The sequence below is a fragment of the Halyomorpha halys genome, unplaced genomic scaffold (genome assembly GCF_000696795.3).
Source record: "Halyomorpha halys isolate HHAL.00 unplaced genomic scaffold, Hhal_1.1 Scaffold412.1, whole genome shotgun sequence".
NCBI lineage: Eukaryota > Metazoa > Arthropoda > Insecta > Hemiptera > Pentatomidae > Halyomorpha > Halyomorpha halys.
The window spans coordinates 243876-271535 of record NW_027113304.1 but is presented as its reverse complement, the minus strand read 5'-3'; the positions used below and the strand labels follow the sequence as shown (position 1 = coordinate 271535).

General features: G+C 29.3%; 1 protein-coding gene across 14 annotated transcripts in view; it reads left to right on the top strand.

Annotated features, from left to right (window-relative positions):
• LOC106682411 (serine/threonine-protein kinase MARK2) overlaps positions 1-27660 on the top strand; it is a 308181-nt gene that overhangs the window by 254479 nt on the left and 26042 nt on the right. For 10 of the 14 annotated variants that reach the window (XR_010844374.1, XM_014423243.3, XM_014423242.3 and 7 more), the window contains 14 exons: positions 3200-3364; positions 4250-4303; positions 4397-4445; positions 5859-5995; positions 6198-6254; positions 6337-6472; positions 6646-6866; positions 7993-8092; positions 9960-10072; positions 10297-10546; positions 15904-16098; positions 16578-16755; positions 17315-17446; positions 24961-25188. Coding sequence is in view for 13 of the 14 variants with exons in the window: in XM_014423243.3 (XP_014278729.1) it covers positions 3200-3364; positions 4250-4303; positions 4397-4445; positions 5859-5995; positions 6198-6254; positions 6337-6472; positions 6646-6866; positions 7993-8092; positions 9960-10072; positions 10297-10546; positions 15904-16098; positions 16578-16755; positions 17315-17446; positions 24961-25188 (2015 nt within the window). In the remaining variant the exon portion in view is untranslated. Of the gene's footprint in view, positions 1-3199; positions 3365-4249; positions 4304-4396; positions 4446-5858; positions 5996-6197; positions 6255-6336; positions 6473-6645; positions 6867-7992; positions 8093-9959; positions 10073-10296; positions 10547-15903; positions 16099-16577; positions 16756-17314; positions 17447-23254; positions 23414-24960; positions 25189-27660 lie in introns of those variants that run through there. The other 4 variants (XM_014423236.3, XM_014423237.3, XM_067050876.1 and 1 more) reach the window with 4 other exon arrangements.

The window sequence follows — 27660 nt, the reverse complement described above, 5'->3', positions numbered from 1 at the left end:
GAAGAAAAGCTGATTTGGTTTTCATAACTCTAATGCTATCGTTTTTTGTTTCGGTTCTTGATTCCTTTTTCATTATATACGAAAAGATCAGCAATTCTCTTGTTATCTGTTAGAAAACTACGTGTCGCAAGGTAATAGCTTGCAATGGTGAACCGAGATCGTATCTGATATCTCACATTAGCTACCGATTTCCTCACGTGCTCTGGTGCTTGGGAAAGCGCCACGCTTTTCCAGTCTGATGTTATAGTTGGGATGGAGTGTTGTAAGTCTGCCGGGAATCGGAATGAGCTTAAAGGGGTCAAATCTAGGGCCCTCGGCTCTTTATCTTGGTTGTCACTTTCTCCTTGTCTTGCGTCATTGGGGACTGATTATTATTTCTGTTCTTATATACCTCAGGCTCAGAGAGGTAAAGAATAAGGCATAGGATGGGTTTTAATTGAAGTTGCTCTTCTCATACTTATTTATGTAGTTGTAAGTTATATTAAATCGATGAAAGAAGACCGGTCCGAATCCATTAACTTCTTTTGCAGTAGTGAAGGAAGTGTATAAAAGATGTCAAAAGCTTGAGAAAGTGTCATAAAAAGATGAAAGTCACATAAATAGGAAGGTTTTACGAACCAATAAAATAAGATTCCTGGCTGTGAGTGGAATACCTTTTTTTATATATATCTTAGAACGACAAAAATTAAAATAGAATAAAAACGATAATAACCTTCTAGAAGAAGAGTGGAAGCGATTACGAGATATTGGGGATATGAGGTGGGCGGGGCACTTCCTGCAATTTGTTGAATCGTGATTCCTGAGCTGGTCACCGCGAGCGGTTACACGAGGATCTGAGTTGCCACACCTCGTGAGTCACCTGCTAGCGGGGTTGCTATGGAGTCTAGGAGCTGTATGCATGCAATCTTTTTAGTTAAGAGGATGCAATCCTACCAAAGGCCACACCGCCTGGTTGTCTTTAGAAAGGATCTTTCTCATTTCCTCTGCGCCTTTATGATCCGTTTGTATCTTATCGTATTGTATATTAATATAAGAGTACTCTTACGAAATTGTTTCCTTGAGGAGCTTTGTGTGATGTAAACTGTGTTAATTCGATTTTATCACCTTTCATTTGAATACTTACTTGCGATTGTCAATGGCCCGATACTTCATTTTCTTATCCTCACGCCTAACACGTTTTTACACTTTCTACAAAAAAATAAAAATTGTAACATTTTTTTTCTATTGTTAACAGATTTGTTGCTTAAGTTAAGATAAAATTTGTCCTTACAGCGCTGTTCCATCTTGGCTGTGATTCAATTAGCCTCCCTTGGCGTGGCTTCCTTGGATCCAATCTCCTTTTACTTCATTTGAAATCAATTCTCCTCGACAAATTGTAATGCATTTTCTTGCTACCGGAGTGACTTTAGATCGGCAGCCTTTACCTCCTTCAAAATATATTAAACTACACTCCCTCTTTTTCTTCCTAATATTTTAGTTAATTAGTATTGAGGTCGCTTTTTGTTATAAATCAAATTGATTTGTAAAGTACCACAAATTTGAAAACTTGTTTTTCTACTCAGAAATAATTTTCGTGCCCAATATCGTTCCCACAGATTTGACTCCGGAAACGATCTTCATTCGGTTGAAACAAGCGCTGAAAAAATTGGGCTGTCTGAATGACCACGCCTATCCCTGCCAAGTATCTTGAGATTTTAAAATTAATGAAGTATTTTTGACACGTAGGTGACTAAGCCCCGCATTGCTTCTAATTATTGTATTTATTTTTAGATCTAGATTAAAAATAAATCCTGTTCTACTGTAAAAAGCTGAAAGAAGACGGGGACAAATACTAGCATTTTTCCCTGCATCCACAAAATACTTGATTTACTTAAAATCAACAGCATTAAAATAATTTATATTGTCAGCATGTAACCACCAGTTGTGTTATAATTAAGATTGATTATTGGTTAGAAGACTGCCAATTGAATTAATTGTTTTTTTTTCTTTATTATATTTTATTTATTTCTATCATGCCTACTTCAGCATGCAGGTATTTTTTAAATTAAAATGTTAAAATATAAATACTTTAGTTATTCTCTTCTAATGCAAGTAAAAGGACAATTATCTTGAACTTAACTCATGTGGGTGAAATAAAATTATCTATACTAGTTTGATTTGTACAAGATTGTATATCTTTAATAAAATAAAGTTCTATTCTTTTAAAAAATAAATAAATTTCTAACTGACATTTTAAATTTATTTCTTTTTTATTTGTTTACGATACAAGAAAGTACGAGTATCTAATATGATAGCTAAAATAAGGAAATATATATACTTACGAGGAGAAGATGGTTGGGGGTGCGGTCAAAGTAATAAGTTGGTCAAATTAAATAAGTTGGTGTAACCTATTTAATTGTGCCAACGTTCTGGCTAGAGTTTCTAGCCTTCTTCAGGGCTAAGAACAGAACAAGATAACAATCACAGTAAGTATAGAAAATAAAGTATAAATAGAATAACATAAAATGAATAATTTTACAAAATAGAATTAATAAAATGAAGTGATGAGATTCATTTTATTTCCCGCTTCTCTCATCACTTCATTTTATTAATTCTATTTTGTAAAATTATTCATTTTATGTTATTCTGTTTATACTTTCTTTTTTATTTTCTATACTTACTGTGGTTGGTATCTTGTTCTGTTCTTAGCCCTGAAGAAGGCTAGAAACTCTAGCCGAAACGTTGGCACAATTAAATAGGTTACACCAACTTATTTGAGTTTCACTTGGACCGCACCCCCAACCATCTTCTCCTCGTACGTCATCCACGGTCAACTATCTCTCATAATTATATATAAGGTATATAACTATATATATATAAGTATTTGTTATTAAGGTGAGTAGATTTTTGTGTAATGAAATACGTTTTTATCTTCAATTTCGATGAAGTTATAATAATCAGACTGCACCACCCCTCATGTCAGCTTGTACATTATTTTGTTCTGTGGTTCTCAGAACCACTTTCACAGATTGTCCTTGAAATATAAAATTTATATAATTAGCAATCAATCCCCTTTAATATATTAAACTTATTTTAATATAGAAGGCATCTAATTCTATTTAGTGTTTTTTAATTATTATTCTGTTTTCTGCTTCCAGAGAAGTATTATTATTTCACTATTTTACTCTCATTTATTTATTCTTTCTTTTTTTTTTTCCAGGGGAGCGAGAACTCCGGGGCAGGTCCGGAGCGGCGGTCCGCCTCCAGCCGCGGCGGGCGGGCCTCGGACGAGCCCCACATCGGCAAGTACAAACTCCTGAAGACCATCGGAAAAGGAAACTTTGCCAAAGTAAAGTTGGCAAAGCATGTACCTACAGGAAAGGAGGTAATCATTCGAAAATTTAAATAATTTGAAGAGGTTATATTATATGAACCGTTTATTTTCAAAGTGGCGTAAGTCTATTTTCCTAAACAAAATCGAGTTAGCTACTTCAGTAGTTACATTTTTACATGATCTTATCAATCCCAACCAAATTTTTACTGATATATTTGAAATAATTTAGGTTTCATAACAAATTTGCTGGTTAATGAAGTGATGAAAAATTTTATTTTGAAAATGGCGTAAGTCCCTATGTGAGAGTTTCAAATGGACATGGAAAATATTATGCAATTAAATTTTACGAGGTCACAGCTTTATGTTTGATTATCAAAGTAACATGATTATCAATGTGCTCTAAATTTGGTATACCAATTGAATTTCAACCAGATTGATGAAATATGTTTCACTTGCTGAGTATTTGTAGTTATTTCCACAGTTTGCTTTAAGTATAAGTTACTAAATGTAAATGTAACCTATATTTTTAAAATTAATCCAACACAAACTCTTCAATATCTCAATTCGAACATAGATGGACTTTGGACTTTAATTTTTTAATTTTAAACTGACAATTTTGCATAATAATTCAGAGTAATACTATTCTACTACAATGTATAAAAATGTACGATTTTGACCTTTGTTGTGGAAAAGTGGTCATTCCATCAACTCTAAAGTTTGTATCATAAGATGCAAGCCATCAGTATATAATATTTTTTATTTATAAGAATAATTGTTATGAATTTTAAGACCATACTATTATCAAAATTGGTACTTAAAACATTTCTTTTTAGAAATGCCAATGTTAAAAATATGATTCATTAATTTTCACTTCCTTAATTCCTCCTACACACATTCCTAAGAAAATAAATTACTATAAATAATTTATTGTTTTAGGTGGCCATCAAGATAATAGACAAAACACAATTAAATCCAGGAAGTTTACAAAAGGTATCAATGATTTGTTACATTAATTACTGCTTGTGCTTATATACATATATATATTTTTTGTTAATTCTTTATTTTTACTTTTTTTTTTTTTAGCTCTTTAGGGAAGTTAGAATTATGAAGATGTTAGACCATCCGAATATAGGTGAGTTTTTTCTATAAATTGAAGCTGCATTGCATCTCTCATCGTAATATATCGGTTGATGCCATAACTATTGTCAGTTTTTCATAATGCCTGCTTGTATAAATAAAAACAGTTAATTGTAGTAAGGTAATTATTTATTTACCAATATTTTTGATAGGCATTAAATGGTCTGTTTTTCCTAATATTTTCATTTAGGAGTACTTATTTTTGGTTTTTCTTTTTGAATTGTTCTATAGAAGTGACTAATGAACAGTTTGATTTATTTAGTTGTTTTTTTTTATGTGTTCAAGGTACAACAATGGCTTAAAACTTATTTTATGAGCTTTATTCCATCCAACTTGGTTCTTCTAAGAGTTAATGTTTAGGGAATTTCAGCTGTAACATTTTAGTTAAATCTGCATCAATATTAAAATTTCTTAAATTATAAAAAGCCAATTTTTTTAATTAAAAAAAAAAAAAGGTGGAATACATTATTGGAATTAATGATACATTACTTTCATTGTGCCATGGACTTTAGTCTCTTTTTTTACCATGAAACTCAAACTAGTTCCACTGCTTTTCAATTTTTGTTTTTCTGTTCAGTATTTCTAACATCGTTAGCCATTTCATCTTATGTCTGCACTGTCTATCTTCTCCTCGGTACTTCCTTCTCTTCTATCTAGTCCAGTGTTATCTATTTCCTCTGCATTACAATTTAGTCCTCATCCTCCAATAGTCGCCTACAGTAAGAGGTGACGAATAAGTTTCATAAATGAATAGTTTATTTTTTCTTTTCATGTTTGAGTCAAAGTTATTTAGGAGAATATAATATATTGGCAGACTATTACAGTGCTGCTTGTGCAACCCCAAGTAAGATCTGATAGTGTAGGCTGCACTTCAAGCAAAATAGTGTTATTGTAGCTAATAATGAAACCACACTATAGAAGCAGATCAACCTTTCCCAACTCAACTCTAATGGATCAAACCTTACTATTTTTGCTTCTGCGTATGCTGATCTAGAGTTATACGCATGCAGGCACTTAGTATTGTCTTATAATGCTTTGTGTAACAACAGTACTGTCTCTTTTTTGAATTACCATCTATTGGAAACATATTTAAAGTTGTAAATATGTATAGTTCTTAGTGATTTTATAGTATATTTTTCCTATACATACTTATATATATATTTTTTTTTAATTATAGTTATTATTATTTTTTTTTATTATGTTTAGTAATCGTAGTTGAATTGTATCTTTCTTAGTTAGCTAAATGTTTTTTATTGATATATTTATCATTTCTTACTTTTAAATTAATACTCTCTTTAAGATTTGTCTTATTATCTGAAATGTATCAAAATGGTATTATTTTTTTTAAAAAATAGTTACTGGATTATTGAATATATTTTTTTTTAATGAGTGACTCTTGTTTGTGCAGTAAAACTATTTCAAGTAATAGAGACTGAAAAGACACTTTACCTCGTTATGGAGTATGCCAGTGGAGGTGAAGTATTTGATTACCTTGTACTGCACGGTAGAATGAAGGAAAAAGAAGCCAGGGCTAAATTTCGACAAGTAAGTTTTAATTTTATTGTTAAATACAAATTGTTAAATGTTACAATTTATGTATTTTGTTATATATTTGAATATAAATATGTAACAGATACAATTTGTTATTGAGTGAGAATCATTGTTCCATTGACTATCATTACTATACTTTTTAAGTTGCTAATAATGCCTTCTTTATTGTATTAATGATTTATTTATTTATTTTTAGATTGTTTCAGCTGTTCAATATTGTCACCAAAAGAAAATAATCCATAGAGACTTAAAGGTAATTATTATTTTTATTATCGATATACTTCTGATTAAATCAAATTGAAAATCATAATCTCATGATTTTTGTTTTTCAATAGGCTGAAAATCTTCTCTTAGATAGTGAGATGAACATTAAAATAGCAGACTTTGGATTTAGTAATGAGTTCACTCCCGGGAACAAACTGGATACCTTTTGTGGAAGCCCACCTTATGCTGCTCCCGAACTTTTTCAAGGTAAATAGTTTTCCTTGTTTAATTTAAGACAAAGAACTATAGCTCATCCCAGTTTTATTTTTTATTTAAACCTTTTAAACTTCTTTTTTAGTTCAGAGTACTTCCTCTTATTAATATTCTTTTTTCAAATTTGTATCATTTCTCACTCATGACAAAATGATAATCAATTGCAGGTAAGAAATACGATGGCCCGGAAGTTGATGTTTGGTCATTGGGTGTCATTCTCTATACTTTGGTGTCTGGCTCGCTCCCGTTCGACGGGTCAACACTACGTGAACTCCGGGAACGTGTATTACGAGGGAAGTACCGAATTCCATTCTACATGTCTACAGATTGTGAAAATCTGTTAAAGAAGTTCCTTGTCCTCAATCCAGCTAAACGAGCGTCATTAGAGGTAATTTAATTACTATAGAAATTTGGAAACACCTCCTAATATAATAATTTTTAATATATTTTAATTATTACTGAAAATGTGCACTTTCTAAAAGTAATTCACTATTGGTATTGGTAACTGGTTTGGGTAACTTGTTGGCAAGTGGGCCGAGTGGTCCTATTTGAACTAATCTAGGTGGGAGTGTCAAGATTCATTTCTTGGGACTGACGAGAAATAAATATTAACCAGGTTGGAATCGAACCCACAACATTTCGAACCGAGCTCTCTGGGGCCCATGCCCAAATGCATTATGCCCCTAATCTACTATTAATTACTTTTTAAATTTTTTTATTTTTGTATATAATTGACGTATTGTGTGTGCCACCATACCTATGTAATAATTGTTATTGTTGCTATGGAATCTTAGGCTTAGTGTTATTCTAATGCTTGATTTGATCATCTATTCTTGAATAATAATAGATTATTGTAAATAAACATAGTAATTTAGTACTCTGTTTCCTTCATTTTATTCATTTATTGATCTGTAACTTGGTGAATCTTGAATCAATCAGCACAAATAGACCAAAGGTAGGTCTGAATAAACAATCTAAAAAATTAAAATAAAAAATCGTTGACAATAAAAACTTCAGTGATATCTATCAAAATACCCCTTAGCACATCTATAGCCCTGCTGTAGTTCCTAAAAGTATCAAGTCAAGTTACTGATTCTACTTATCAGTCATCAAGGTAGGTAGTTGAAAAAAAAAAAGATGTCCTCTCATAAATTGACTGTAATTTTATGTGATTTCTCTTTATAATTTTTTTCACCTACTGATGTAGTGTTGCATTACATAAGTGACATGCTCCTAAGAGTGTGTTTATGTTATAACTGTGATAAAGCGGTATAATTTTGGTATCCTAACATGAGAATTTTTGGGAGTGCTTGTATAGGACAACATTTTAACTGCTGCCAGCATAATTTGTAGGATACCCTCGGTCCTATGTAAACACACTGTATCTGTGTGTAGCCATTTATTGTTGATATAAAATATCATTATGTATATTTTAGCTCCATAAACCAGTTAGCTTTATGGAAAAATTCATTCTAAATATTTTTTATTATAGAAAATTTAAATATTTATTACAGGCAATAATGAAGGATAAATGGATGAACATGGGATATGAAGATGAGGAATTGAAACCATATCTGGAGCCTGAACCTGATTATAAGGACCTTAAGAGGATAGGTACGTTCACTTTGTCAAATCTTGTTTATGCATGGTCTGTTCTCTAATTGCACTTGTGAAAAGTTTGTTGGTGATTGTTTGCTCAGTGATTTTACTCTTAAATCAAAATTAATATTCCTTATTATTTTATTTTTTGAATATCATATCTATAATCAATATGACACACATGTCTAGTGTAATCTGATTTCCATAGGCATTCTTCATTCTATTCATTCCTTAACAATTGATACTGCTTTCATAAGTTTTGAAAAACATTTTAGATATTCAGTAGAATCCTGACAATTTTTATCTATTAAGAACCAATGATTAATTGAATATTCTCGTGGTTTTATCTAAGCAAAAGGTCTTTTTCTACATTAAATAATGAATAAATGGATTTCTATCATGAAACAGGTGGGCGCATGTGGGGGGGGGGGATCTAGATTTGGAGCAGAAAAACAGTACTGTGCATGCGCCCACTACTTTAGTGACAGATTTGATTCATATTGAAAAAAACAGAGAGAAACATTTAATTCTAAAAGCAGTGTTGCCCAACTGCATAAGATTGCTATACGCACTGCGTACTAAGACTAGTTGGACAATTGCTTATTATTCCTATATTGCATGGGCATAGTCAGTAAATATTAAAATACATAATTATAAAACATGATTTGTTTTTTTCATTACGATTGTTTTAGTTTTTTAATCTTTTTCTTTTTCTGTATTATCATATTTTTTTCATCTTTTATAACTAACCATTGAAGATGTTGGAAAAATATATTTATTAACAACTATAGAAATATGCATATGTATAGTTTTTTATTTATATTGAGTTCACTTCTACTTTCTCCTTTGAAAACCTTTGTCCAAAAAAAAATTTAGAAATGTACTTGTTTGTTTTGTGTTTTTTTGTGAGGCATGATTATTATTAAACTGATGAAAATGCCATTGCCATATTAATCAAAATATAAATATAAAAATTGAATTAGGAAATTTGAACCACATACTTCAAGGAAAATTGGCTTAGTTTTATATAAGTTATCAAAAATTTGTTAGAGAATGTTGATTGTAAAAATTGCATGAATTACCTTACCATTCTGACATTAGTTATTTTTTTGCATAAGACCCATAGTTTTTCTAATGGGACTGGCAATTTATTTGAGCTATATATTACATAGTAGCAGGATTCTAGTCTATTTCTTCAATTCCCTCTGTTTAGTTTTGTTAATACCTTCCAAGTATGATTGCCTGTCAGTTTTATAAATAATATGCCTTTGTTTTTCTGCAGTCAAAATTTTCCCTGTATGATATCTTAAATTATCCGTGATTGTTTCTAAATAGAATTATTTTAGTTGTATAAAATATTTTTAATGAATGTGGAGCATGCTACTGTACAAAGATGGCATTGTATCATTATACTCTATCCATCGCTAAGTTGATATGAAATAGAGTAAGATGGTGCAAAAATTCCATACTTTGTCACTGATAGCTTACCTGTTATGCGCATGTTGTCGTTAGTTAAAAAATAATTAATAAAAAATTTATAAATGTTGTTTTAAGATTTTGAATTTGAATTGGTGTTTTCTTTTTCCATGCGTGGTTGTCTCGTTGGTGAAGGTGTTGGTACAGGTAAGCTTTCAGTTGGAGAATCTGTCTCTGTATTTCTTCAAACTTAGTGAATTCCCCTTTGGAAAATTATTTTATCACCTTGCAATATTTTTTTCTTTATTTAGTGTAGCTTTTGTTATTTTTCCATTGTCCTTTAATTTTTTCATTCTTGTAGTAAAAAACAAACAACAAAATATTTTTTTGTAGTTGACATATTACAAACTGCATGATTGATCTGAATGACAACATTTTTAATTACTATATAAATTTTTCTTTGCAGAGGCTCTCGTGGGAATGGGCTACACCAGAAGTGAAATAGAAGATAGCTTAACACAAGCGAAGTATGATGACGTTTTTGCTACTTATCTACTTCTAGGCAGGAAATCAACTGATGTAAGTCCATTGGCTTAAATCATTAAATATTTAAATCTGGAATTAAGTTTTGTACTGGTCTTCACTGTAAAATTATATTTATTACTTGTTTTAAATTTTCTCTGTATAAATTAATTTATTGATAATACTAACAATATTTGAGTTAATTATTGTTCACTCATTCATTTAAAAAACTGAAACCATTATTTTAGAATAAAATACCCTGATGTTTATTTTTATTACAGCCGGAGAGTGATGGTTCAAGGTCAGGATCATCACTTTCATTGCGTGGGAACACCGGCGTGGCACCTGGAAGTGGAGCAGGCGGTGCCTCCTCACCAGCACGGTCGGTCCACCGCTCCGTGTCCGCGACAGCTGCAAAACCTTCCCGCAGAGCCTCATCTGGTGCAGCCGACACTCTCCGTGAGTCATTAGCCCTAGCCCTCCACTATCACACACTCATACCCCCCACAGTGGCCAATCAATCCGCTACCGGTAGTAAATCATTCTTATTTGATTTTTATTTTAATTTTAATATTTATTTTACTGATTTTATTTATTTATTTATTTTCGAGTATGGTTTTGTCTTACTGCATTTCGGGTGAAAATTAAATGGGACTATAAATTCTTGTGTATTCCTCTTCTCTTCTCTGTTGCTCACTCTCCAGTTCTTTTAACAAAAGTTTTTATTTTTGTAGAATTTTTTATGTAACCTCAAATTATTTACATGTACAATGTATGTAGAAGACAGAACATTCTTTATATTTCAATTTCAACAAATTTATGTGCATTAATGGTCTAACTGAGTTTCTATTTGATTTATTTTATTTCCTCCTGAATTGGTTTAGTTACTGATTGCTTTATTCAGACTATAGAAAAATCTTTATATTTAAATAAATAAATTATATATGCTACTAGACTATTCGTTCTTAAGTCAAAGGCCAATGCAGTTTCTATCTGTAAATAGTTTTTTTGGCAACTTGTAGGATTGGTGAGAGAGAGCTTCTCATACTATAAAGTACTAAATTTGTTAAAAAATCCAGAATTAAATATAAAGTGTGCATTTTTATGAACAGAATATTTAAAAAGGCTGAAGATTGTATATTTTCCATCTTAAGCTATCTAGAATGTTGTTATCATCAGTAAAGAAAAAATATATCAACTAGCATTAGTGATACTATGGATTAAGGATTTCTTTCTAAAAAGATTTATTTATACAAAATTAGTTTTAAAATATTAACTGCCAGACCCTATGGTAATCTTTTTGCTTCTGCTGTCATGCTTGCTGACCTGAAGAATCTCTTATTTAACTGCTCGATCAAAATTATATAAATGAACTGATGGGCTCAACTTTGAATGATTGCTTTTCGCTTCAGTTTCGTTAGCTCTAGTCTGGAAGCCTAATTTACAAGCTTATTTTTATTTGCAACTTAAAAGATAAGAAACATATTTGTTTCTTTGCCGATTTCTGAACCTTTTCTAAATTGCCAATAGATTGTCTTTATACTTCTTTGGTTTCTTCAAAATTTTAATATGCATGTATTTGAATGCTATAACTTATTTGGTTAGAATATAAGAGTTATTCTAATTTACTACTAAGGGAAAGAATTGAATGAAGTTAACATAAAAAATTGTTGTTTTTTTTTTTAAATATCATATCAATCTGTGGTCCATTCATAACAGAAGTTTATTATTATTTTTTTTTAAACACTATCATAAATATTCATTTATGTATTAATCATTAGCAATGATGTATCTAAACAGTTTTTAGTGAATATTTGTTGCTAAAATATAGCTTTGTTCTAAGAAAATCTATTTATTTCTTTTTAAATTCATGTCTATATTATTATATAATTGTTGCTTTGGCTAGTAGTTGGTTACTAATTGTTCTATAACTGTCATTGAATAGCTTTTAACAATAGTATACAGTAATTATTGCCATATTAAATTAACAAAATTTTCAGTTCTTGGAAGCTGCATTCATGTCTTGTTAATGGTATATTACATTTCTGTTTAGTTTTTAAAATCTAATTATGAAGGTATTTTCATTTAATTTGTATTCTACATACAGTAGTATATGTTTATTTACATGGTTTATTTTAGATTTGTGTGGTATTTTTTTTCTCTCTAACATTTTGATTTATTTGGTTTATTTTTTTGCATTTTACTTTTGTTTTGTTTGCCCTTAATTGATTTGATTTTGAATTTAAGCATTTTTTTTTTTTTTTTTTTTTTAATATTTTATCATTTTGCCAATCCTTTGGCATAGTATTAGGTTTGTCATATAAAGAATAAAATATTGAAGGATAAAGATCTTGTAAAGTTGAGAATAAAGAAGAGTACGGATATATTTTTATTGTAATAAGGCTATATAGAATATAGAACGTAGGTAGGATTTACATTTAATCATTATATAGATAGTTTGATCATTTAAAAATCAGCGTATCCTCGAGTTAGTGGTAAAAGGAATCAAGTATCATTGAAAAAAAAAAAAAAGTGATCGCTTGATCACTTTTATTATCAACCCAATAATATTTTTATTTTGTACTATAATGATTTGTATGTAATTCCCTTACTGCTACGTTACTGTTGTGGAAAAAAATGAAACCAGATCAAATAATAATGAAACTTTGTATATTGTGGAAACAATATAGTTTTTAATCTTATCACCATTATAAATTTCGAACGTAACTTTCTAGGATTTCTTTTGGCTAAGTATTGGAAAATAATGGTGTAAGTAATAGATTGTGTGGCACCCAATTGTCTAGCATTTTGCTGAATCCAAGCTGATTTTTAAACATTTTTGTATGCTTAAGTAATTGATACCCTTTCAGAGCCATTTCATTGAATGTTTGGAACTCAGGAGACACATTAAGTGTTAATGAAATTTGTTTGCTATTTTTGTGAAAGAGGTATGATGAATCAACTACAAACCTTAGCAAACTCTATGCCAAGAACTTCCTGTCTCATGTAAGAAATTTGTTTATTACCGCTTGCACAGCTGATGGAAGTACTTGTTATCATGGCGTTCATTAGCTCAAGCTTCATCCCTTTCTTTCTTTCGTTCATTTTCCCTCTCAGATATTCTCTGATTTAGTCTAACATAAATTTATATATATATTTTTTTTTTTCGGCCAAGACTCCCATTGGAGTCCTATACTGCCTTACCATGGCTGGGGATCAAAGCTTTTCATTTTGTGGGACCGCCACTCAATGAAAAAAGTCAACGCCCCAGGCTGGATTCAAACCGGCACCGCCAATAGACATCAAAGTAGCAGGTGAAGTCTCCAATGACCCAACCATTTTCTGTAAATAGCAGGTTTCATTTCTTCAGAATTTACTAGTATCTTAAATGGGGTCACCTATTTAACTAAAAAATTGTTAAGGTATATAAGTAAAAGATTTAAAAAGAAATTAATTGGAAGCTTAGAAATATTGAAGCCTTAGCTATATTAATTGAAATTTAATCTTCCTCGTGTTATTTTCTATATTAAAAGTACATAACCTGTAAGTTTTGGTTAAACCGAAGGTTTGTTGAATAAAACTGGATAAGCAAAGAAATCCCTAAAACTATTTATGGTAAACATCTGTTTTATTTTCACATTAAATACAGAGCTAAAGGAGTGGAGCTTTGGAGAAGTTAAGGTGGAATAAAGGAATTCTTAAATTTGTAATTTATTAATAAAGGTATTAATTTATGTAATGTCTTTTTGATAGAAGGGCTTCATATTAATTCTTCTAATCATAGTCGGAAAAAAAATAGGGTGAGTACTAATTTATTTATTATTGTTGTTCGAAGGAATAAAGTGGCAAAATTAATATTGTTAACAAAGGATTTCTGTCTCTCGTACATCACGGTGGGAATGTTAACAAAGGGCCATTCATAACCTTATATTCCCGAAAACACAAATTTTTTATTATTTAATTGTGGCTTGTATTTGGTTGTTTTGTCCAGCTTTTTTTCCGATTGTCCGTAATCTCTCCTTCCTTTGAATTATTGTGATTATATTTTGTGCTGTCTTATTTTTAATTAATTTTTGTAGCATGATATAGTATGCTGCTTGCTATTTTGTTTTGTTTTTAATCAAGCTATTATTTTTATAAATTTCTAATTTATTTTAATGGGTCTGTAAACTTGTTTTAATATCTATAATTATATTTTATTTGATTTAAGGCTGTTATATATCATATAAGACTGGTTGATGGTTTAATCATAATGAAATTTTTTTATTTAATCATTATCATAAATTAATTGGAAAGTTAAGTATTAACATGTATGTGTATATTTTCTGTAGTTCTTTTAATGATTCATTTTATCGCTTGTAGTTGATATTTATAGATTGAAATATTTTTTACATTTCATGGACTTGTGAAAAGTGAATGCTTATAACATTGAAAAGTTTAGATTAATATATTGAACTTATGGATTTTAATTAATATTTTGACTGATAACATTTAGGGCCTTCGCTCACAGAAATACTTTGAACAAATAGTTAATTCTAATTTGAGTTTCTAACTGATTAATAACTTGAATTTATATTTAAAATTAACTTCAGCTTACCTTTTATAAATAAATTTATCATTGCATCATGCGCGGATGTGCAACTTATAACTAGGTACTTTTTTGATCTCTTAAAAAGTGCCTCTGTATTTTTTTTTTCCTGGCATTAAAGCTCTACATTAGTCTTCAAGACCTTTTTTTGTGGCACAGAAAAAAATATATGTTATTCAAATGTTGTTAATAACACACTATTTGATTTTTATATAATATTTAATTTTCCCACCTACATTAAAAGTAAATTTTACATTATTAATAAGTAGGATTTTATTTTTTATTTACTTTCAATGTTTCTCCACCTCAAGCTTCCTCGTACCTATAATCCAGAATATCCAGTAAGTGGACACTTGTAGGGACTTCTTTATTTCATAAATTTAATCCTTTTGAGCCTATTTCTATTATAAATTTTAAGCCTATAGAGTAACTATTATTATCTGGTAAGCTATTTCACTTATAAACATTTACCACAAGTACTACCGACAGTTTTATTATCATCTATGATGATCTATTCATTAGTGGTAACTGGTTTTATCAATTAATTTGTTTGGAGCAGATCTTTGTGCGGAGGCCTTACAAAAAAAAAAATAATTGTAGTAAAAGACTTATCACGCTAATGCTTTTAAATACACACAATTATATTATCTATCCAAGAGTAGAATATACCTAATGTATATTTTATTTATACTTGTTAATTTTTTTTACTTCCTTTGGATTAGCAAGTTATAATTACTCCGCATGATTTAATATTTAATGCATTCAAAGTTTCTAGAAATAATTATAACTAGTATTTATAATTTATTTTGAGCAATTATAGAAATTAAATGTAGTAACTTTTATATTGTTGAAACTTTTAGATAAAGATTCAACTTCTTAATTTTTTTATTTTTATACATATGTTTGTCAGTTTTTTATTTTGTAAAAAGTTATTTTATGTTTATTTGAATAAACAATAAATGTCAAAAATGGAGCTATTTATTTTATTTTTGAAATTTAATATTAACCTCATATTGTTTCGGAGTATTTTTTCAAAGTTGTTATACTTGTTATGTTTTTTTTTTAATTTTTGATATCTTTAAAAATAAATAATATAATAACAAAAAAAAAAGTAACAAGTTTTGTCCAAATTTTTCTGTTGTATTTGATCATTGTTTTTATATGTCCAGAAGTTTCTTAGTTGTTTTCATGTTTTTGTTCTTGTTTTCATTGCTTTAATTTTGCTTGTGAAATTATGCATAAGCTCTGGCATTTTAATAATATTATTATCTTTTCTGTTTGTCTCTTAACAACTACATAGGAGGAGTACCTAACACCACAAATTCAACAGTTAACCACAATCATACAGGTGCTGGTGGTGGTAATAGTCAAGGTAGCAACTTCAAGCGGCAGAACACTGTCGACACTGCTACAATAAAAGAGAACACAGCACGTTTGAATTCGCGCGGGCCCGCGAAGAATACCAACAGTGCTCTTCCTGTTCTTGAACCTTCAAGTAAGCATGTTTTCACTGAGTATTTCGTTGTAGTTCTATGTTACTATAACTTGATTAGCTCTACTATTTTATATTTTAACTTCTTATTTTGAAAGAAGTGATTTTTTTATTTTTATTTTCATACTCCTATTAAAAATATCTGCCTCTTACTTCACCACTTTTTCTTCTTTTTCTTTAAGTTCTTCCATGGTATTGTTGTTCTTGAATTGTGTTGTATTCCAATAGAACTGAGATGTGATAGATTTGTCACTTAAAATAAGTTTGAATTGGATAATGTCCTCTTAGTTATAAAAACACTCAACGTTTTTTTAACATTCATTTAACTTCCTTTGCTAAAGTGAAAAGACCCAATTTCCTTATCTTAATGTGTATTCTATTTTATTGATTTTATCGTATTGATATGATATTGAATTCCATCAGAACTAGTTGAAATCATAGATTTATTAATTATAGTTTCATTTGATAAATTTCCATTTTAGATGCAGCCAGTCCAGGAAAACCGAGGGGAGTAACTAAGTCCAACACAATGAGTGGAGGTAACAGATCGCTCGCTCCAACTACTGGTGTTGGTGGTTCAGTTGCTAGACGATCAACAATAAGCTACGATGCGAAAGCATCATCAAATGAAAAGACAAACACGGCTGGTGAACTTCCAAGGTAACAACTCTTCTCTTAAAATTTCCAAGTTGTAGTCATAAGCTTTAATACTTCAATAATGATTATGATGATCCCTCTTCCTACTTCTTAACTTCTTTGACAACTCTTCAAATTTAGTCTTTTTTCTATGAAGTAGTTATTGAATTATAACCATCATGTGAAATGATCTAATGATGTATTCCATCATCTTTGAAAATTCTGTTTGTTTTAATTTCTGATATATAGAACGTCATTATGCTTTTTAGTTTTATTTTATTTGTTTAAAGGCTGCAAACTTTTCATTTAATCTAGCTTCCCCTAAGTTTCCTCAGTTATATTTTATTGCAAGGCCATTCATCTGCACCTACATTTTTATTTTCTATCACGCTTGCTGTTTCTGTTTTTGTTTGTATTATCACGCCTCTCATATTTTGGTTTGATTCTTGATTGATTTCATTTTTTTTTTTTTTATTATTATTATTTTCCTCCTGTTAAATTGCATTAATTTGATGTTCCGTGCCTACGCTATGCTTGGCTCATTTTGGCTTAGTAACTGTTGTTGTTGCTGTCCAACCTATAGCCTCGGAGGTGCTGACACACTTGGTCGTTGCGGGAGTTCCAAAGGCCACGTCAAGTCTGCCTCCATCTCTACATCAACACAGAGGACCCCAGACGGTCTCCCCACATCTATGATAGACCCTCTGAGGCCGAGGTACGCCACTTTGTGGTATCCTTAGCTAGCTAGAAATGGATACAGGTCCGCAAAGGCATCATCTAAGGCTCCTTTAGAAAATAGTTCAATTTTGAATTTTTTACTGTATCCATTTATAATTTTATTAATAAAAAAAAAAAAAATTAAACTTGTTTTCCATACGATTGGATTAACGTTTTAAATTAATATGTAATAAAAGCCGATATGTACATATCGTGACTGTAATTCCAAATCCTAATCAAATATTTTTTTCTAAAATTAAGTTATAAAATAAAAGTCTCAAAATAAAGTTTTGAGAGAACCTTGAAATTTGATGCATTTATTATCTACTCGTAATTTCAAGAACCATAAAAGTGCTTTGACAAGTGAGTTTTCAAATCTCTTTATTTGTTCTGAAAACTACTGTTGACAATAAATGCATCAAACTTCTAGATAAAATAAAAATTTCAATGCAGAAAAAATATAGTTAGCAGATTTTTTTATTAAATATTAAATTAATATTTAACTTAGCAAACTTGAAAGTTTGATGCCCATCCCAACCCAAATCTACTAAATCAGGCTTCTACGTTTCATTCAGTCCTCGGATGTCGAACTGCCGGTTCAGTATTTATTAACATTTTAGATATCTCTATGTTACTAAGTCCCACAACCATACATGCCCATACAAAATGCTATAACCTGAATTATATTTACTGCAGTTCCCTCAATTCAGTGTTGTGTTGCCTTCTAAATTCTCCAGTTAACTAATCCTTTTTTGGTTTGAATATACATAAATTACGTAATACTTTTATAAACCCACTTGTTTCTAACCTGGCTTCTCCTTCAATACTTGATAATCCCCCTAGGTGTATGAAAAGAATATGGCCCTGAGGTCTTCTTCTCTAGTAATATTATTGGAGTTCTATCAATGGGTAGATTCTCAACATGTTTGTATCATGTCATTTAATATCTAATAGCAAATTTCCTAGTTGTATATAATTGTATACAGTTGTAAATAACAATAAATAAATTATTAAAAAAAAAAATAAGCATTTCCCACCTTTAACCTCAGTTTTATTTTCTCATAAATTTTGTTTTTTCAATATTTACCATAGAATCTAAATACTTCTCTAAAACTTATCTACCTGGTCAAATGTATTTCCTCCTATATCTATATTTTGTTTTTTTATTAGGGTCTCAAAATAAATCTATAATTGTCTGTGAAAAATTAATATTGATTACTTACAATTTTAAAAGTAGTCAGTTCTTAAAAATTAATCTAAGTGTTTTCGCCTAATAGAAATGCTATAAAAAAAAAAAAAATTCCATTTAGAATCTTGAATTATTTAAGTGAACACACATGGGTATTTGAATGGGAAGCAAAAGAAATGAATTGCAGATGTTTAATACTTAAAATATGTATTTATATCATGCAGTGTGCACATTTTATCTTTTATATCATTTGAACCCAACCCATCTCCGAGTCAACCAGTGTAATCCATCTCCGAGTAACCCTTTTTAATTCAATGATTTTTCTAAATTAATTTATCTTACTTGCTTTCTATGTTCAAGAAATGAGAGGAAATTATCTTAGATCTATCCTTGTATACATAGCACTTACTTGTCAGTATAATCTACAAGATAATTTCTCTTAGTATCACACAACTTTCATTTACCACTCTAGTTTGAATTGAAATTAATCCTTGACCGTTTCAGAACAGATATTTAACTACTTAATTTGCTAAATCTGTACCTACCATGAAGAAGCTCTTAAGTCTATTTGAGAAGGATTTGATAAATAATTATTAGGTAATAAGTTATTAACTTCTTCACAGTAGGGATGGAAATATTATATTTTCTAAAATCTTCGGCTTTTCAACTATATATAATATGTCTATATTACATCTTTTATCTCCTTAAGTTAATTCTCAGATCCTATCATAGTTTATATTTATCCATTTTTTTGCTGGAAGATTGCTGATTGACCGTGTGTATTAATAAATGGAATATGGTCTGGGTGCGGTCAAATCAAACTCAAATAGTAAATGGGTGTACTATTTTTCTTTGAGGCAATGTTTTGCCCCATGTTGCAGGGCTTCGTTAGGGCTAAAAAAGATACAAACAATTAACTTAAGTAAAAAAGTAAATGGAAAATTACTAGAGTATTCAATGAAATGGAAATAGCAACAGTTAAGAAGAAATATTAAAGAAAGTACAAATTAAGAGATGAAAAGGGATAAGAATAAAATCAAGAAAAAAAAAAAAAAAAAAAAAAAAAAAAAAAAAAAAAAAAAAAAAAAAAAAAAAGGAAGAAAATAAACGAGACAGAATTCATACCTGTTTTGACAGAAGTCAAAGTCAGAGTGAACCGTTTGTATTGGGAGGAGTGGGGATGGCAGTTAAGTACGTTACATTTGAAAATAATTTTAAAGTAAACAGTGTAGAAAATATTAAAATTAGGTAAACAATAAATGATAATATACATAATAGAGGAGGAGAAGAAATATTAAAAAAAAAAATTTACATGGATAGAAAAACAAAGAAGAAATAAAGTTAAAATAACGGTACACAATAAATATAAATGATTAAGAAAGACAATATACCAAATGAGTGGGGATACAGAGGTATGTAAATTATATAATAGAAAAATTAATAATAAAGTAATTAATGTAAGTGTACTTAAGCTGGTAACACATGCATATAAATTAAAAAATAAGATGCATAAATATAAAAGAAAAAAGAAGAATAGTAAATATAAGATATAATTAAATTAAGTATGGGGTGAGAATTTAGAAAATAAAACCAGAATAAAAGATATGACAGGAAAGTGGGCTTCTGAAATGGAGAACGAAGAGAAAAGAAGCATTATGAGGATTTTATTAGGTTCAAAATGTGTCGGTATGTCAGGGAGATGCAGTCTTTATCAACTTTACGATTGAAAGAATTCCCCGTTAAATTTATGTGAATGGACTCCGAGATAAGACGTTTTTTATGGATGGAGACAGTGGCAAGAATTGAAGGATTATCGAAATTAAAAGCATGATTCAGGTTTAAAGTGTGTTCTGATAATTTAGAGGCAAGTGGGTTACAGGAGTTGATGGATCACTTTATGAGGGAAATTGTTGTTGAATAGGATCTATTTAATATGTTGTTGGTCTGGTGGTATTGAGGGTCAGAAAGAGAAAAGGATGGGTTGATAAGGTTCTTAGCAACATTAATAATTTGGTGATAAGGGTGTTGAGAATTATAGTTGAGGAGTCTACCAGAATAGGCTGGTTTGGTATACCAATCTGTGAACAGGGAGCCATAGGGATTTCTGATAATAAGTAAGTCTAGAAAAGGGAGGGAATGGTGAATTTCACCTCCAACAGTCAACCGAAGACCTGGGTGGTAGAAATTGAAGGCTAATAGGATTTCGGGGATTCTGTCAGGATTGAGGACAAGAAAGAGATCATACACGTACTTCTTAATGAAAATTATGTCTTGTGAGAATAGAGGTATTATTGAGTCGAGAAGTTCATTAAGAAGAAATGACTCATGACTCTCTCATTCATTTTCTTTCTTTTTTTTTCCATGATTTTATTCTTATCCCTTTTCATCTGTTAATTTGTACTTTCTTTAATATTTCTTCTTTTTTATCTGTTATTATTTCGGTTTTCATTTATTGTTTATAACCTTTGATTTTTCTTATTTAATTTTTATATTCCATTGTATACCCTTGTAATTTTCCATTTACTTTTTTACTTATGTTAAGTGTTTGTATCTTTTTTAGCCCTGCAACGTGGGGCAAAAGGTTGGCTCAAATAAAAATAGTACAAAATATTACTATTCGAGTTTAATTTGACCGCACCCAGACCATAGTCCATTTATTATCCATTTTTTTGGTACTAATAAAAATTTAAAATAGTTAATTTTTTCAAATAAACCAAATTAAAGGTTTCAATACTCTCTTTTCTTTTAATTAATCAATATTTTAGCTATCTAATGAAATTAGTGCTTATACTGTATATACTGCATTAATATTCTAAAAATACAGTTTTTAATGTTTAATATGTTTTTGTAAATGGAGCCTTAGATGACATATTGATGCTTATTTTGTTTTTAAGTTAACCTGATCGCTATTTTGTTGTAATTCCAAGATTTATTTCATTATCATGTTTCCATAAGTTTTATATTCAACTACAATTTTTCTTTCTTTTTTTTTTCATCTCATCATGTCCATGTGCTGTACACATCCTTGTATGTGGCTTTGATTTCAGCAGTATTGTGACTGGTTATATATATATTTTTTAATTTGCTCTTTCATTGATCAGTAATTATTTTTTGATTTCTAGTCTGTTCAATTTATCATTAATTTTTAAGAATGCTTTATTTTCCTTCTTCATCACTTATTACCTAACTTTTAAATCAATACAGTCTCAAAGTAATAAGTATCTGATTACTATTAGATTTCAGTTTTTAACTTTGAGGGATATTTAATAATTAGTTTTTATAAAATACTAATAGCATCCTTCACTAACTTTAACTAGCTAAGGATTCCATTTATGTTACTTTTAACATTAATTAGTTATAATTATGCATGCTTATAAAAAATTGTTCTTTAAATTTACTCTATATCTTAGTTATCTTATAGACTTAGTTGTAGTTTCTACCTAGTTTAAATACTTCTTGGTCATTTATTTTCAGTTAAAATGTTTATGATCAGTTCCATCATACTGTGATGCAGTTTGGTTGTAAAAACTTTGATTAACCATGGTTTTGTTTTTATGGTACTTCATAGAGGTGTATAAAAACCAAAATTAATCCATTTTAGTTTTATTCCCTTATTAACTGACTTGTATTGTTGGTACACATATTCAGATGATAGACATGAATTCACAATATCAAGAAAGTAACTTATACTTCTTGTATTTATCATGATAAAGTTTCAGTTAGCTGCACTTGATCCAAAGATAAAGAAACTTCAAGGGGGTCTTGATCGGGAGGGCAAATAATAATAGTGGAATAAATAAATAAATCTGTTTTGTTTTTTCATTTATCTCCCAGTCTATAAAAATTACTATGTCAGGATAAAGAATTTAAAAAAATTAAAATCAGCGGTACCAGTGACATTAGAAATAATTATTAGTTTGAAATTAATGCTGTTTTATATAATCCTTTTTATTTCCCGGCTATTATTGTTACTTTATTTTTTATATACATTAAGTTACAACTTGACCTTGACACTCCTTTTACTACAGCATCAGTGTAAGACAAAAAACTTTTTTGTCTGGTTTTTATGTTATTATTCATTTTACTTTATTTGACTTAGTGGTATTTGTTTTTCTTCATGTATAGATCGCAAGAAAATTTTTTTAATGTTATCTGGAATTTTCTCTTCATTGTAGCATTTTCATTTATTATTTCTATTTATTTTTTTAAACAACTGAGATCGCTCAAATATGTTTCTATTAATCAGAAAAATATTATGTATATATTGTACTTTTTTCTTTTAATTTGTTGTTTAAAAAATATTTTTCTTTTCTCCTTATGGTATTGTGTGTGTGTGTTAATTGTTCCAGCAAATATATAGTTTTAATACCGCCAACAAATATTTACCCTTCTTATAAATAAAAAATAATAATTTAACTGATCTGGGAATTCATATCACTGATATAACATTGGAAGTATCATCGGTATTATCATTTGTTTTTTTTTATTTTCCTCCTTAAAATCCGTTAATGACATTTAATTATTGGAATGTTTACATTTTTTTTTAATTTGATACATGGAGAGAACAGATTTCATAAGTAAAGTTTTGTTTTTAATTTATTTATTTACTTCCATTAGGACTGGAAGAAAGGTGTGGAATGAAACAGAAACAAAAGATTTTAAAGAAGTGAAGAATATATATAGGCATAATCCGCAATTACTCACGAGGTTATATATATCAAGACATGTTTAGTCCCCATTGTATAGATCCTTGTTCCACTAATTTCAGACTAGTTACAATGATTTAGAAATTTATGTATATAAATATACATGTATACAAATCTTTATTCTGTGGAATATTAGTTGATGTATATAATTTTGATTAAATATACTTTTAATGATTACTTTTGTTTATTTCTTTATTTTTAAACCATTAAAATATTAGTAAAAGATTTTTTTGGTCAAATATGCATAATATTAGTATAAATTTTGATAATCAAATAGTACTATGTTTTTAAAATTAATTGAACTATTGACACATAATTATAAAGATGATTTTTCAATATTATAATTTGCTTTTTAAATTCATTTATTAGAAGTTTTCTTCTAGAAATGGGTATATTAATTTATTAGTTGAAATAGGTTTATGTAAATTCCTATACTAAGTCTTCAAGTGTGTTTTATTTGGTAATTTTTTTTTAAAATCAAATACTTTAATTTTTAATACCTAAAACTATCTTTTATAAGCGTTTCAAACATACATTATAGACTTCAGTAGAAACATTAGGTTGGGAAATATGGCAGTAATGGTTCCCGTAAATGTAGTTTATTTAATGTTTATTACATTCAATTAACTAATAAAAAAAAAAAACGAAAAAAGAAAAAGCAGTAAATCCTGTTACCAAATCCTGTGTGTTAAATTAAAAGTATTAAATCCACAAAATTCATTTTTATGCCTACACATTACTGCTTTCTAATGAATAGCATATATGTACTTGTGGATTATATTTAATCAGAACATGAGATGGAAAATGGAATATATTTTTATTGTTACTGAGCATTGGCTCAGTTATATGGTAGTAGAATCAATAGCAATTGATGATAATAAAGTTTCCTTGCTGATTGTAATTTAAAATAACCACCTGTCACTATCCTTTGTGTATTTTCACACCGTACTTACCCGTGTCTATACAGGTTACTGTCTGTTGATGTCTGTTAAACAAATATGGTGTTATCTTATCTTCTAGCTTTCAACATTCCACTGATTATCCATTGCATTTCTTCTTATCTCTTAATTTAAAAAATAATCAATTTTTTATGTTTTTGATTGGTTTTATATTTATTTATAATATATATCAGTATTTATTTTGAAAGTAATTGTACAATTCTATATAGTTTATTAAAAACTGTTTCCCTTTTTATAATGCTTTTTATATTTTTATTTCATAGTACTTAACTAAATGACCATTATTGTGGTTCTAAATTGTTCATGATAATAACAGTACCTCTATTGGGTGTTTGCTACATCTTACTATGAAACTCTCTTAGCAAGAATTAAAGAAATCAAATTCAACGTTATCTCATTTACTTTTCATTCTAACTTTTTGTATTTTATTGTGTCATTTCAGCATGATTCTTTTTTTTTTTTTTTAATGATTTGTTTAATAGTCAGATACTTGACTCAATATATATATATTTTGCATGATCCATGGGTGATGTTTTGTCTATTTAGTTTTAGATGAATTGGGGATTTATGTTGTGATTTATTTACAAAATAGTTTGCTTCTAAATTTAGAAGGTATTATTAATTAGAGATTTACTAATTTTTGTCTGTTTGGATCTAGCGGTGCATGCCGCACTGGTAGTGTTGTGCCTAGTGCTGCTGTTGGTGCTGGAACAAACAGGACTCAGACCAGCCAGCCTGCTCAGCCTTTCCCAAGGAACGTACCGTCGAGATCGACCTTCCATTCTGGTCAGAACAGGCAACGACCTTACACTGGAGGCGCTCCCTCTCCTACAGACTCGTCTCGGACCAGCTTCTTCTCAAAGTTGTCTTCGAGGTTCTCAAAACGGTGGGTCTCAAAGCTGTTCCTTAAAGCAGATAGACAGAGCACAGCATGCTAGATGGCCATGGACTGGATATATCTTAAGCATTTTTTTCTTAATTCAGCTTTTAATAATAAATACTCTTGATAGAAGTCATCATGCACTTATTTGATGTTATTAATTTTAATTAAAAAAATAAATGACCATAACAATTATTAAAATAATTCCAATTATTAATCAGCTGTTGCATTGTCATTGAGTTTCAGTTCCCTATATTAGTGGAAAGAATGATTGACCCTTTATAAATGTTTGTTTTTGTTTATTTTTTATATAATTATTAAATTTATTATATATTCCCTGAAATCTATTTTTCATATAATGTAGATTAAATAAATGATTTTATTGAAATTCATTATTTTCGAGATATTTTTAATTTAATAGAAAACATCAGTTAGCCTTATAATTCGAAAGTAATATTCTTGCTTATGCTTTTATAGTTATTTAAATAAATCTTATTCAAATGAATCATAGTTTTGGTTGTTTCATTTATTTATTATTTTACATTAAATTCATCCTTTATTGAATATTTATTTATCATGCTATGCATAATTAGTCATTTTTTTATATGAAGCATCAGAGCTTGTATTCAACACTAGTTTATCCCAGAAGTAGAAATTTTTGTTAGCATTCTTGCTATTTTGCTGCCTATTCATCATGTTGTTTGTTTGTCATATACTACATTTAGATTTTGAGAAATTCAAAATTATTTAGAAGACCTTTAAACGAAACTAATATTGGCCCAATGTTAAAAAACTAAATGTCCGTACCATATTTATGGTCCCAGGATTCAACATTACTCATCTACTAGTTTTATCATAGCAGCGATTTATAAGAGGAGCCCCTCTGTGACTGCAGGTCCAATTTTGTTTTTATATTTGGGGTCAAAGGGAAAGGTAGATCCCTTGACGATCCTTGGAATTTATTCGGCATTACCAAATGTTTTTGAATCATTATATTAAAGGCTTAAAAAATTCCATAATGAAGCTTTGTAATGGACTAAGGAAAGAAGTATTTTTGTAAGTCTTATGTCCATCCTGTTCCCTAGTGTGGTTGTACCATAAATCTATTCTTCTAAACCTATTTCAGAAAGATTCAATGATGAAGAGCTGCAATCTTTACTTTATGTGTCTATTCTTTATTACCCTGTTGCTTTTTTTTTTGGTCCTTGTTCAAGGAATTGTCTCACCACATTTTCTCTATTTTGAGGAGGTTACAATTAAAGCCTTTTTCAGATCTTTTGACTCAGAAATTTATGTTATCCTTTAGATAGATAGTCCCTTTGACCATCTAACTGTTTTAATTTAATTAGTCATTTATAGATCTCAATGCTCTTGTTGGTTCTTCTTTAGTAAACCTAAAGGTATGTTAAGAGAAGAATGTAGTGTTAGCAGTAACCAGGTTGTTGGCATTTACAGATCGGAATCCGCTCACATTTTTTATTTAAGTTAACATTTTCATGAGAAAATTAATAGTTTTATTAAATATGATTATGGTTAGCTTTGTGTGCAATTATTTTAGTGCAATAAAACTGAGGATTTATTAGAATTAGGATTTATTTAATTCATTTATGTGGGAAAATTTCTCTTTGTCTTAATACAAATTTAACTTTAGACATGAAACAAAATTTATTCCTTAATGTCTAAATGCGTGTTAAAATTTTTCATTCTGAGGATACAATTTTTTTTTTTTAATTCATGCATGAATACTCTCTCTCTCTCTCTATCTTTCTCTACGATCTCCTATACAATACATTTCAAATTTTTGGTAGTGAGGAAGCAAAAATTGTTGCAAAATTATATTTTAAGTTGTTATTTGGAAGAAAGTATTTACAATATGATATATAATATTAAATGAGTGTGGGAGTGACGAACCCACCCTATGAAAAACCCACGTCAGGAAATGCATGATGTATTTCCTTAGTACATCGCGCGAGGCGTTGGACCTCCACGGTCTGTCCCAGCAATAATAATATATAATATTATAGACATTATTTAAATATTCAAAATAATTTATTTAGTAAATAACATTGGACAAAATATCAGTAAAAAGGTCCGAAAACGCATTGAACAAACAATTTTAAATCATAAAATTTTATTTTGATGATAAATGTTTGAAGTTTGGCATTGGTTTATGAATAGTGAATTGTGTTGCTTCAAAGAAATTTACTTCTTGGTTGAGAAAGGTGGTGGAGGGTTCATGAGCTAGCTTGATGTTGTTTCGTGAGATGTTTAAATATTTAGTTGGTCAAGATTAGCTGTATGCATAATTATTAATTCTTCTATATAATAGTTACATTGTATAAACATCTTGTATTAAATTTTTATTTAGATTCTCAAATTATTTTTTGTCCTCTTTGAACTTGTTTTCTTTTCTATGAATACCTTCATATAGATCGTTCATACCATTCTTCATAGTACTGCTGAAAATTTCTTCTGTTA